The sequence below is a fragment of the Oxyura jamaicensis genome, chromosome 2 (assembly GCF_011077185.1).
Source record: "Oxyura jamaicensis isolate SHBP4307 breed ruddy duck chromosome 2, BPBGC_Ojam_1.0, whole genome shotgun sequence".
Classification (NCBI taxonomy): domain Eukaryota; kingdom Metazoa; phylum Chordata; class Aves; order Anseriformes; family Anatidae; genus Oxyura; species Oxyura jamaicensis.
This window is the reverse complement of record NC_048894.1, coordinates 17,804,698-17,818,857: the sequence shown is the minus strand read 5'-3', so window position 1 is coordinate 17,818,857 and position 14,160 is coordinate 17,804,698. Positions and strand designations below refer to the sequence as shown.

General features: G+C 39.7%; 1 protein-coding gene across 2 annotated transcripts in view; it reads left to right on the top strand.

Annotated features, from left to right (window-relative positions):
- GPR158 (G protein-coupled receptor 158) overlaps nucleotides 1–14,160 on the top strand; it is a 194,212-nt gene that overhangs the window by 134,349 nt on the left and 45,703 nt on the right. For both annotated transcript variants that reach the window (XM_035316265.1, XM_035316264.1), the window contains exon 6: nucleotides 6,795–6,904. In XM_035316265.1, coding sequence (XP_035172156.1) covers nucleotides 6,795–6,904 — 110 coding nt within the window. The remainder of the gene's footprint in view (nucleotides 1–6,794; nucleotides 6,905–14,160) is intronic.

Below are 14,160 nucleotides of genomic sequence, written 5' to 3'. Positions count from 1 at the left end.
ATATAAATAGGTATTTCCAGACCTGGTAGGATCTGTGACATTCCACTGTTTCTCTTCAAATTGGAGGAAAGATATGACAGCACTTGGAGTTCACGTGGACATTCATTTTCTTCAGAATAACCTACTCAGAGGTGTCATGTCCAGTGTTAGCTGAGATCTGGTTTACAAGCAGGAGGGAAAAACGAGGGAAAATAATTGAAGATACATCTCAATAAAAAGACATTCTAAGTATACAGTCTTGTGTCAAATCAGAATTATCTTGAAGGTTCTGTTTACTTAATCACCAAATAAATCTCTCAGGAAGCCAAATGAGCTTCACTGTAAAAAATAAGTTCCATAAAGAGCCTTAGAGATCTGCTGTTACTGCCTGATGAGGATGAATTCAAAGTATGATAAAAATCAGTTATAGCAAAGCATTCTGATGACTCAAGTTCTAGAAGTCTGTTTTTGCATCTTACACTGGTGCTGGTGGTTATATGTTTATACTGCATCATGGTCTTCCAAAAGACTATACAGGCAAGATGTGTCTTTGCTGAAATGTAGCCTGAGGTTTAGTATATGTTTTAAGACAGGAAATGGGGAAAAACATAGCTACAGTTGAAAGTTTACTAGGAAGGAAAAGAGGATTTCAGTAGACTGTTTCAAGCTGGACTGTGTGGGTGGCTAGGAAGAACTTGCCTTCTATTATGAAAACCAAAACATCTTACACGGCCATAAGGATTTTGGTTTTGATGTGCATATTATCTGAAATGCATTGCCCCCAGTAGCAGAGTGTCTCTAACACTTTGTACTGAGGAATTGATTCCATTCTAATTCAGAGGCAAGAATAAAACCTACTGAGTAGTAATTGTGGTTTCCTGTAACAACTATGTGCTTTATAGAGACATTGAGCTAACAATCTGGCACAACTCTGCTTTAAAATTGTAGATTTGCAAGGATAACAGGGTTTTGTGGTACTGTGTGTCCATAGGTCTAGTAGAGTAAAATATTATGGCTTTAAAAGTACATGTGGTTTAAGAAAAATGGGATAGAGAAGGAAGGAAGTGCATTTATATAATTAGCCTAAGAAAATATTCAGCTGTTATCGTACCCCTAAAACATTTTGTGTAGTTGCACCGGAAATATTTGTTGGTAGGCCAGGATTGGATAATGAGTTGTGCATTCACTAATATTTAAGCAGATGCTCTGAGCTGTGAATCATGTTTTGAACAGTGCTATGTGATGCCCATAGTGTACATAGGCTCATGAATGCCTTCATTCATGCCCATCTGTGGAGATGGCAACTTGCCTGCATACAAGTGGATTGGTCCCTTTTCTAGAAAGCATAGTGCCAGACTGTTATGAGTTTGGATGGCAAGCTTATCTAATATTGCAAACAGTGTCTCTGGTGCAGGAAATCCCTTCTCACTATTAGCACGGAAGCATTAATAGGTGACTTGGTGTAGTAGGTTATCCTGGAGGTTATTTTATGTTGAAAGAAACTATTCAAACGTGGCAGAAGAAAAAAGAACGCCCATCTCAAAGACACGGCAGGATACTGAGAGGACGAGCTATGTGTCAAAGGCAAGTGTGAGAGCCAGAAAGAGCTCTTGGAGTGTCTGGTGGCTTGTTTTGCTGCAGAACTGCCTAGAGACAGGCCAGGCAAGGGCAGATGGTGCAGGGCAATGGAACAGATCGGATAGATCTCTTCACAGTTTCTCCTAGATGGTTGTTAATGGAATTAGCCCAAAAGGCATTGTCTTAAATGGCTATGTGATATCCTGCATTGAACTGGGCAGAGTACTTGCAGGGAAAAAAAAAAAAAGAAAAAAAAAAAAAGTTAAAGAAAAGGTAGGAAATCTTCCTGTAAAGGTTTTTGTAAAGGTTAACTTGACACAGGAGAAATTTGGTTATTTGAAAATAAGAAAAGAAATAATACTTTTGCATCAGTTTTTTCTAAAGTAGGTGACTTTCACCTCAGATCCATAACCAGATGATGCTCTAGCTTATGTTCTAAGCTCTGTATCTAATTTCCATGTAACGAGCATGGCAAAATAAGAATAGTTGAAAGGTGAACTAGCCTCTTTCTTCGGAGTTTTTGAGTTAAGGTCCTACTCAAAATTTTATAATATTTAGGTTTAGGCTTTGTAGCACTGTCACTTCCTAATATTTTTAAAATTATTCGTTCTATGACTTTTTATCTGTTGAGTTATTGTAGTATTGGACGTTCTTTCTCAACATGGATGATAGAAATTTGATGACTGCAAAGGAAAATGAGTTTTTGATCTATCCATGATATTTTTATGGCTTAAGAGCTGAAGTAAAAAGCAACTTGTATACAATAGGCTCAGTCTTCCTAATGTAGGTTTTTAATTGACATATAATGAAGCAACTTTTCTAAAATAAATGCTAAGGTAACTTTCTGGTCAGTGGAGATGTGTATTTGAAGCCTTTAGGTCACGGTTCTGTCCAATAAACTGAAGTTCTGAATTTCTTCAAGGCTCTCAAGGATACCAAGTTTATCCTTGGGTTATCTATGGAACTTTTGCATTTTGATTTACTAGTCATCTACAGTTTAGGCAGAAAATCTATGCCTGATATAGGCAAACTGATTTCCAGTCAGTATTCCTTGTGGAGCTGCACAGTATTAAAATATTTTCACCTGGATCTGGTACCCTTGGTGAAAGCAAAGTTAGTTTTCTCACAATGTGCACAGTAATAGTTATCTGAAAAACAAAAGAAATATTGCTCACTGTTAGCATTGCAGAGGTCTTATAAGGTGTTGTGTTTTTTTTTTTTTTCATTTATTTTTCCTTTCTTTTAGTGAATCTTCTACATGCTGTTTTTCTTTCAAGAAACAATGACACTGAAGCTATAAAACTGATGTATTTGCTCCTTTTTCATAAGGACCATGGCTGGTATGCTTTTGAAGATTAAATTGTTCACTGTAGGTTCTCTTTGCACTGTTATTTCCTATCTGTCCTGATAACAAAAATTTACCACAGTGGGTAAGGATCCTGTATTGACTTTAGCCATTGTTTTTAGATAGTGTATGTATCTGTTAATCATGCCAGCTGAATGGCATGGCTGAGTGCTGTGTCAGCAAGCTAAGGCTCTCTTCCATGTCTCCAACTCTCCATCTCTAAACGCTGTTGACTGTTACCTCTTGACCTTAGAAAGTCTTTTCATCTTTGACTCCAGTAGTGTTAGTGTGACTACTGGGATGATGTTTTGGCAAGGGTAATAAAAGCTCAAAACATGTTGAGGTTAAAAGCAAACATTTGAATCCATTTGTCCAAATGGCAATCGTGAGCCATGTGACTTTATGAAGTCTCACAGCTGCAGTATCTAGTACATGAACAGGTGCTGGATGACTTCTCTTCTGGTTTCTGAATAATTTTTCCTCAAATCTGTGTTCTTTAATGAACAAAAACTGGTTTCTAGTATTTAAATAGATTTCAGGAGCTAGTGAAATAAAGGATATCACATTTACTTATGGATCGTAAATAGGTTTTGTGGCATCATTAGCAAAATCTCTGAGCATTTTTGGTGAGATTTCTGTTGCTAGCATGGTCCAATGCATTATAAAAGCAAAAAGTGAAAATGAATTACTGTTGGTATATTGGTGAGCAGAGTAGTTTTTTTAGAACTGCAGAGGGATTCTCTCTGCTGTTGACAACAGCCTGGGCAAGTGGGTGAATCCTATGCTCATCCTACACCCCTAGTTGGAGCTAAGCAGGCCATTGCTGCATATTGTTTGTCACCGTAAGGAAGGCTTGTCTCTGGGAAGAGCACAAGGAAATGGGAGTTTTGGTAATCAGAAGGTAGAAAAGGCTGTAATGAAATGAAACCCAGGCTTCCCTGTGTTACATTTCTCTTTTTGTTTGTTTGCTTTAGCAAGAAGGAGCAGTGGATGGAGTTCAGCAGCCAGACATTTTCACCAGACATACATTCTTTAAAAGAATGTGATCCCACTCGAATCAAAAGCTTGAGCATGGCTTTTGGTGTTCTGAGCTTCCAGGCCAGTGCTTTTGTAGCCCCTTGGCTTTGATCCTTTAAAGATTATCCAATTTAAATATTGTGCCACCAAAATTTACTGTGATTGTAAGGGACTTAATGCTGACAGAAGCTTAGAGACAGTAGTCAGCTGAACATCCCAATGAGCCCTGATGGAAATGGGCCTGACATATTCTTAGAATAACCTGGAAAGCCTAAGCAAGCAAAAACATTAAGTGCAGTAATTCTTGCTGTTCAAAGCCCTGGTTCATGCCAGACCTGTAGTTTACAGGAGAGCGGGTAGAAATGGATGTTGGCAGCCTCGAGAGCACTGTGACTATTGTCAATCATACAAAAAAGATGGGTTTCAAAAAACCCAAAAGGGAGTCATGCTTGGACTGAATCTTTGTCAACTTCCAGAATGTGCTTGACCACTGAGCAAAGGAGTAGTTCAAATATGTCTACATTAAAATGGGAAATGAGAACAGTTTTCACCAACACAGTCCTGCCTCTGCAGCCTTCCTAGCTAGCTGGCACATGCCAGCTCCCACCGTGATGCATTTGAAGTGGTACTTTCTTGGTTGATAGCTAGCCAAATGCCTCAGCTGCTCATACAAATGGTTCAGTGCAAATCAATGAGGTTTTCTAGACACAAGCAGTTAATATTTCAACAAGCAACTGCAGATAAAATTGCTGTGTCAGTTTTCATGGCAGAGAAAGCTGTTGCCCTTGTTCAGAAAATTGTGTGCCTGGAAAGTTTTCAGACCTTCCCATTTCAAGCATCTGAAATTTTCTGCTTTCAGATCCACTTTGAAATGTTCAGAGTCCCTGCATGTCTGTCTTTTTTTGGCATTGTTTTTCTAGTTTGGAAGAATCAAAGATAAAGAATCAAATATGAAACAGGATGGCTTCTGCGCCCTGGCAAACCTCAGGAGGCAGGTTGATGCTTCAGACTTGGCTCCGGTTATATTAGAATAAGAGGTCATTACTAAAATTCAAGTCTTTCTGAGCAACTTCTTGCTGGATGCTCTATTTACACAAGCATGTTCATGGGTGTGTGGATGTCATTTGTTTTTCCATCTGATCTTCCAAGAGACGGGCCTTTTGCTGCATGCAGAATTCATCAGATTCCAAGGAAGTGTCAAATGTCTACCTTGAAACACCTTCGGTCCCACAGCAGTGAAAAAAGCAGATGAAGTTTGGCACCCTGGTTTGATTCAACAAGCAATCATTTAAAAAAAAAAAAAAGCTTGATTCTGCTGCAAAAACCCACCATCATCCAACAAACAGACATTGCAGTGAAGCACAGCAGCTTCCCCTAGCTTACTCTGTCTCAGCTCACATCTGCCATTTTTGCCCCTGCTCTTCTAACTATGTCTGTGTCACCCAGAAGACCTAGTCCTGGGCTTTTGGCCAATATCCTGGGCTTGAATCCCCACATAGAAAAGCATTTACTTAGGAAAATAATATCATGTGGCAGCCGGTAGTCACAATACTACCTCTATTGCCAGAATGTAGTGACTCTAAATGAGGCAGTGGCAGATGGCCGAAAATGTTTCAGCGTTTTCTTTCTCTAGATCAGGATTATGCAATTAATTTGTACTACAGTCCATGGTGGTGTTTTACAGGTCTTGGTCAGGCAGGTGGGATGCATCATCTCTAGCTTTGAAAAGCTAGAGACACTACAAACCCCTGGGACAGCGGGCTTCTGGTGATGCCAGGAGAGCAGGAAGGAACATGGGATCATCCCCACATGGGACAGCATCTGTTATAAGCAGCAGAAATGTACTCCTGATTCACACTGTGTCCGAGTGTGAACAAGAAGCTTCATTCATGCACAAATGTAAGTTACAAGCACAGATGAAAGATGGAAGATTTGCTAGCTGGAAGATGGCCAGGGCAGCATTGAAAAGAGAATTTCAATGGGTTGTCTGGGAGGAATCTTAGAGACAGGTAGGCAGCAGCCTGGGTTATACATTACTGCCTTGATAGTGAGATGGAAAACAAACATACAAACAAAAAACACAAAAACCAAACAGAAATTAGTGAAATACTTAAGAAGAAAGCAGCAATGAATTTGGAAGAAAGAAGGTGTGGCTGGAGTACTGAGGAACATCCAGTGGGAAGCAGAAGGATGTGGAACAGAACTCAGTCAGTAGGACCTTTCAGTTGGTGCAGTTGGAGAGAAATCTATAAGTGAACAAAAATGTTATTCTTGTTCAGAAAGTAGTGATGTATAGACAGATTTGGTATGGCTCAGTGAAAACATATGGGGAAGAAGAGGAAAAAAGTCAAATATGACATTGAGATATTGGGGTTTCAGACAGGGAGAGGCTAGTGCAGTCATTTTTGACAGAAAGTGGTTGAGAGAGAAAAAAGAGCAGCTCACTTTTTGCTAGGTTTATTAGAAGGAGGAACTTTGAAGTGTAACCTAGTAAATACAGTCCATCAAAGCAGAATTAGGCCAGCTGCCTATTACTGGAATAGCTCAAGGAAAACGTCCTTGTCTGTTCTCTTATCTTCTCCGGGTACATGTTTTCACTCAGTTAAGAAAAGTCAGAGGAACTGCATTTAAAAGTGTTGTCACTTCACAGTCTGTCACAGGGCTTTTGCCAGCTCCCTTCAAAAGGAGCTGGTGCCTAGAACTGTGCCAGCTGGTTGATCTGATCATCTTGTCACTTTACTAGAAAATCTAAATATACAGCAGGACGAACTGAAATATGTCTGCTGTCCTGTTTTGCAACTATTCTGCATTTGATTGAAGGTCTAGTTTTGTGTTAAAGAGGTACTGAAGCTCTCTCTATCTTTCTGTTCTATAGGTTGTCATTTTGTATTTTGAGCCAAGTGTATTTCGCTGTGTTCTCCTAAGATGGGTTCGTCTTCTGGGCTTTGCCACTGTTTATGGAACTGTGACGCTCAAGCTACACAGGTATTTCACATGTTATTAATTTCCATCTCTGTGGGAGTATGTGCAATCTGTGTGGGTACTTAGATTGAAGAGCTGCAAATATTACCATAAACAAGTGCCGTTTCTGATTTTTGAGCCACTGTGTATTTCTCCACGCTATTTCTGCTGCAATTGCATGCTCCTAATCCCAGTAGAGAGCTGCGAATGCAGACAGAGATAATGATGGCTGCTCAACGAGGCAGAGTGTGAGAGGAGTAGAGCTGGAGCTGCAGGATTTGATGAAGAATATGTACATCAACTGTAAAATTGTGCAAGAGCCACTTTCCAAAGAAGGTGAATATATTCTACTTGAATGTAGGACTAAGTAAAACGTCTAAGCTTTCCATTTAAAGTGTTCATAGAGATACTCTGTGTTTCTAAGTGTTTAAATACAGTGTTGGTGGGTGAAATAGAATACGTTCTGGTGAATATACATACTCTGATTTCTTACGGCTCATAAGTCAAGGGCTGCTTTCTTCAGGCAATCACAGCTGACAGGCTGCACACTCACGAACATTGGTGCCTGCCAGAAAAAATGTGTGGGAAATTCTGGGTTACACTGGGGGAGGTTCCACTGGGTTGGCAATGCATTCAAATGCAGTTCAGACATTAAGATTCAGAGTTCCAGCTTAAAATCCCACTCCTGCAGTCCATTTAAAAAGTGAAGCCATTGCTGGATAAAATCCTAATGCTTTTCCATCTAATTTTCCGTGGAAAAAAACTACTGATACATTCCTTAAGTATTTTTGTAGAAGTAAAGAGAAATACAATATGCGTCTATTGGTACATAAATACCTTGGAGGAAGTAAGCTTGCTCATCTTTTTATCTTAGTTTCATAACACTGTTGGAGTGTTAGATAAGTAAAGTTCAATATTATGCTCATAGGACTAGGAATATTTTGCTCATAGTGCACAAGTGACTTGTCACATTTTAGGTGGAAACCCCTGCTATCCTGTTGGACTAGGGCCTCTTCTTGCATTTGTGTTCCTGGTTACAAGTGTACGCTTTGGCTGGTAAACTCTGACTATATAGCACTATGTCTGGCCACATCTTCTCCTTGAAATTCATCCAGAAAATCCCACACACTCATGGTATTTTCCAGGATGAACAATTTCTGATGCAAAAAAGAATAACTAGAACACTATAGAAAATATATGACAGAACTGGTGATTTGCTTGGATGATTCATTATCTAGAGCTCACATATAGACAGAAACAGTCTTAAGACCATAGAAGACTCCTATCCTAACTGCAGTTCTGCTAACCTAGCGGGTTGTTTATATTATTTTACATAGTGTGAGGAAGCAGTGTCCTAACAGGGTAGTTGATCTTCTGCTTATATGAAGTGAGAAAAGGCTGGAAAATTCAGCAGAAAATTTTGCAGTTGTGGTTTGTTCATTCAGCTCTTTGGTGTTACTTGGCACCTGTGCTGACAGGCTCAGTAAATGGGACAACAACTGAATAAGAAACCAAGAATGAACTACATCCTCATCCTCGATCAGTGCCGTACAATGAAGGCTAACAGCAGAGTAAGCTGTATCAAGGGAGCCCAGCCAGTAGATTGAGGGAAGTGGTTATTCCCCTTTACTTGGCACGCCTTAGGCCATATCCCCAGTTCTGGGTCCAGTTTTGGTCTCTCCCAAGGCAACAGTGAACTTGAGTGAGTTCAGTGAAGGACCACTAGGGTGGTCAGGACCTGGAGCACTTGCTGTGCAAGGAGACGCTGAGGGAACAGGGCTTGTTAAGCCTGGAGAAGAGATGGATTTGGAGGGACATAACAGTAGCTGTCTAACACCTACAGAGTTTACAGAGAAAATGGCGCCATGCTCTGTACAGTGATGTATGTTGGGACAACAAAAGACAATGATAAATTGAAGTGGGAACTTTCAACTTTATACAGTATTATCATCAGGCTCACCTTTATCCAAGGAAAACGTTTTCACCATGAGGGTAATTAAGCAGCGGAACTAGTTGCCAGCGAGGCTGTGAACATCCATACTTGGAGATTCTAAGGCCCAGTTTGATAAAGCACTGAGTAAAAAGCACTGGTTTGAATTCAGTGTTAACCTTGCTTTTAGCACTGAATGACCTCTTGGGACCATTTCCAATCTGATTGATTCTACATTTCTATATGAAACATGAAAAGAAAATAAATATTTCATGTATACATGAAAAGAAAATAAATATTTCATGTATTAATCTAGAATTACTTTCTCTAGCAATCTTTGTTTTCCACTAAGGTTTCATGATCATCCTTTTCCTTTCTTCTTTATTTCCTTTTCATTATTTACATTCATGATACTCCTTTTTTAATACTAAATATATCACTCAGGGAGTGTGCCTTGCAAAAGACTGAGTCAAGTTAGATATTTTTTATTGTATATATTCGCAACAATTATGCTAATTAAGAACAATATGATGCTAGTAGAAATTTAGTAGAAATTTTTGGCACATCTAATTTAATCCGCAGTCACCACAGGGCTGAAGAATTGCTTATTATAGACACCACAAATACTCGTGACAAGCACTGATTCCCTCCTGCAGATAGCCTGTGTCTTGCCTGGGGGAAAAACTGGATGCTAGCAAGGAACTGGTGATTTTTCTAAGTTTAATGGAAATACCAGTGTTGCGTATAAGCAGCTATTAATGATAACGAGAAAGTCTAAAGCTGTATTTCTCAACAAATGAGGTGCTTTGAATAGCGCTGGAGCATGAAGGTTAGTTACCCAGAGCCAGGTAGGAGGCATTGGAAACTCTTGCTTTGTGGTTTTATTAGGGTTAGAAAACAGGGAAAAATCAGGAAAGTAGCCAAGTTCAGATACTTAAGGAAGAGCAAAAGGACAGGGAAGACATGTACTGATTCATTCTTTGAACACCCATCACAGTCAATTTCTAAAGTGCCTCATCTTAAATTGCCTCTTTCTTATTCATTGTGCATTTTTAAAATAAGGAGCTGATGTTTATGGGGGTGGGAGGGTGGGGGTAAGCAAATTAGGTTAATTTAAGAAATCTAACTGTAGAGCAATGAACATAAGACTCAGTACTTTACTTAGCAATGAATTCCTCAAAGTAATTCTCTCAAGAAAAAATAATTCTCTCAAGAAATAAATTTAACCTTTTGGGCTTAAAAGAGCTGCTGATTCTGTATCTTTTTGATACAGTGCTTTGACTGAAGACTCTTTGTATCCTTTTTCAAGCCCTATATTTTATAAACAGTTAATCTCTTTATTTTTAATATTTTGTGAGCTTCTGCCATCTTGGTTGCAAGATTAATACAGAATCCTTAATTCTGTATTAAAGCATAAGAATGGAAGAAAGCTATAGATAGGTAAATATATACGACAGATGTATATATATGTGTGTATGTATGTGTTTGTGTTTACACCTAGGACAGCTTATAGACATTTTAGGAGAGCGATGAGTTACAGTCTCTCCTTCCTTTAGGCTATCAGTTCCAAGTCTAGGAATGGGATCTCCAGTTCATGGCAGCCTCCTTTTCTTATATTGCTAAGAGCAAAAGAAGAGAGCGAGGAAGTGAGGAGAGTAAGAAGGTGTGGAGAAGGTAATGTTTCAGGTGTAGGAAACAAGATGATGACATGGAGCTGCTTTTTTATTAGTTGGGATGGGGGCATTGGTGAGGGGATAGGAAGATGTAACTCTGTGAGGCAGTTCTTTGCTTTGCCTAAAAGCTGTGCTAAGACTACATTACTGTGCCATGCTGTTTGGTACAGTGACACTTCTAAGGCATCTGAGCAAGTGGTGGCCCTTCCTACAGATCTTTGCAGGTGATAACGGAAGGAGAGGGAAGAGTGTGAGCAGTGGGCAGTGCATGTCTTGTGTCATGGTTCAGTATCGTACAGGAGAGGAAACTCATGCTAGCGGAGAAACCAAGAAAGATGTCAGGCTGCTTTTTTTGAAGCACTTGGGAGGAGGTGTGTGTTGATTGTGAGAACCGGAATGAAGGGGAGGAGGACATGGCGAAACCTCCTCTTGTAGCTAGGTGAGAGAAGGAACATACAGATCCCATCTAGAAGAGGCTGGTGGGAATATGGGGCAGGAAGGTACAGACAGTGCTGTGGCAGTTAGAGCCTGTAGGCTTGTTTAAAAGGCAAGAAAAGGGATGGTGTAATCAATCTACAGAGCTGGTTACACTGCAGGGGCTTTCTATAACCATTCTGACCACTTCTATATATCTCTTCATTGGAAGACTAGATGTTAACAGCTGAGAAGTTTCATTTCTGTTCTATTTGTGCATCTCTGTTTGTTTTGTGAATCCAATTCATGTGATTTTATTATAAAATGCTTGGGGGCAGCTATCCCCATTTATTATATTCCCATGAAATAAATCATAGCACCAGCCAAAAAAGCCAAGAGACCTGTCACTCTGAACTCCATTTTAAAGACCAGCCTCCCTGAGACAAACTTACCGTGAACATGATGATTTTATGTTATATTCCACGGTTCTTTGTGCTGAAACTTGCTATAAATCTCCCCCAGTCCCTGGAAGGAGAATTTGTCTGCGTCTCTTTCCAAGTGATTTGTGGAACCGTCAGCAAATGAGTGATTTACTGTTTCATCCTCCCTATAGTGGGCAGCCTGCAGCCTGGGCTAGATTTGACCCCAAGACTCGTAAACCTTGGAGTACTCCTGTCTTGAGTGAGATGGCTTTTTATAGGAATCAGGTTTGGATTAAACAGGTAAAAACTCTTGTTAGTTTTGTGCAGTTACGTAGAAGACGAGTAATCTCGGTTTTCTCATTAACTTTGCCTCCTAATAAGGCAAATGAAGCTCAGTGACACCATCTTTCTGTATCTTGCATGCATCCTCATGGAAGGTTTGATGTGCAGTTTGCCTGGTCTCTGTCTGCATTGTCTTAAGCAGAAGTGAAGGAGTATGTGGTCAGACATGAAGCCACCATCAGTCACTCTTGAAAAGAAACAGTAAGTGCAGCGTCTGGCACACATTTCTGTGCAGATCCCTGGAGAGAGGCAAATGAAGACATGAAGATGTTTTTCTGGAGAAGGGAGGGACGCTTGGTCTGAAGCCTTGGCTGAACAGTGTTGAATGAGCACTGCTTATTATCATTCCTGCTTCAGGAAAAAGGGCAGCTGGACTTTTGAAAATAAACATCCTGCACTGAAAAGATATTTATTTTGTACTGCCAGTTTCTCTTCTAAAGGGAAAATTAACTCAAGAAGCTTCCAAAATTTGCCAGGGGTTGGCAGAGGGACTCACAGCCGTGCAGCTTTTGCTGTGGGCTGCTGGAGCTCCATGCCTCTTCAGCTCTCTTGCAGACATCCCTCTTCTGTCTCTCCTCTTCAATTTGTGTTCATGTAAGAGCTCCATAATGCTGCTTTGAACGTCAGAGCCAGCAGCACTAATGAATCTGTAAGGATTAAAAAAGAGCCTACCTGCATTAGTATCACCTCACTCTGAGCTTCATTTCCTGGTAGTGGTGACTCGGGTGGGAGGGAGGCACCTAGTTTTGGCTAAAAGAGAGACATAAGGGAAAAGGAGAGGAATCGGGTACTTTTATATTTTATTATGATTTTAATTTAATTAAGAAAAAAGTAAATCAGTGAGACCAATACATCTTTGTCCTCTTCCATTTTTTTCCCCCACTTAGCAGTTTGTTGCCATATGCATTACCTACCTTTAAAAATGCATTACCTCTCTTTAAAAAAGAAGTAAAGCAGTGCATGGAAAACGTATGTGGATTTCTATGTCACTTGCATTATTTGTAGCTCATGTCAGTGATATTTCTTCTATATGAAAAGAGATAGTTCTACTCCTGTGCAAAGATGTCTTGGGTATCTGGCAGAAAAAAATGGACGTTGCTTGAGATTTTTGGTGCATATGAGGGGAATTTCCAAACCCCCAGTGACTGCTGCATCCAATGCCAAAGGAAAAGGGATTTGTTTTATCTCTCAGCTCTGTTTTGAAACCTGTTGGCCAAATTCAGCCAAAGATAGCAGAGAATAAGAGGTTATACACATGAAATCCTACAGCGCTTTGTGAAAAATGCTGTTGGGACAGAAAACGGGTCTTCTGAATGGTCCCACAGGGCAGGAGGCTGAAAGGTGCAGCACCAGCTGATACCTATGGCTGCTGTGCCCCAGCTGTCAGCACCCCTGCCTGGCTGATAGGCGAAATAAGAGAGAAACAGGGGCTTTGAGGGCTAGGGGCAGAGTGAAAGCTGGGAGCTACAATTTGGCAAGGAAGAAACGGAGTTGGACTTGCTGCAAAAAGTCTGTGCACACACAGTAAAAATGGAACTAAATTTCACTAATCAAGCTGCCCGTGGAAAAATCTGTTTTCTTGTTAGCATGTCTCAACCTAATTCATTCACTTCCTGAGTATAATTAATTTCTCTTGCCTCCCGCAAATCTGCCTGTTTGCTATTTATTTTATGTTATAAATAAAAACAGGGCTTAAATAATTCCTTATTAATAATTCCAGGGGTTAAATAATTCCTTATAGTATTCCTGTATGATGCACTTTCAAGATGAAATTCTCATTTTGGTAGTTCTTCTAGATTAAATAACAGTCATATTCTGTTTTGTTGTGGCTCTTTTTCCCAATAAAATCTGCATTATTAAAATCCTATTTAGATGTTTTGTATCCCTGCCATTTTCAAGCAATACCTAGCCTTAACTAGACAGAATAATGGTTGTTTCGTATTTCTGGTTAAAATATCTACTTTCATATGTATAAACTAATAAAATGTAGCACAACTGTTATAAAGACACTTGGCGCACAATTAATCTTGATGGAGCACAGCACAGAAGTGGGACTAATAAACATTATCTTTGAGCAAAAAAAATCAGCAACATTTAAAATACATAAGATTATTAGAGCACTATAATCTTGAAAATCTTCTTTGTCCATATTCCTATTAATAATTAATTTATATTAAAAATTTGTAGATACAGCTGTACGGCTATACAGTTCCATGGGCTGCTTTTTTAAATCACCTTAAGGTAGCGCACATTCTGCTGTATCTAAATAGACCAAGTTTGGCTAGGAAAGTTCCAGGAGAAGATGAAGAAAGTATTAGTTGTTTTAATATTAAATTATCTTGCTATCATGATTAAGAAAAAAACAGTGGTTGGGAAGGCCCTCTGCAGTGATCCACAGGTGTCATGAGACCTTTCAGGTCTCTTTCATTTTGATGGCATGCAACAGCCCCATGGCAGATAGTAGGAGAAAGGACTGGTTTTGCACATCAGATTGCATGA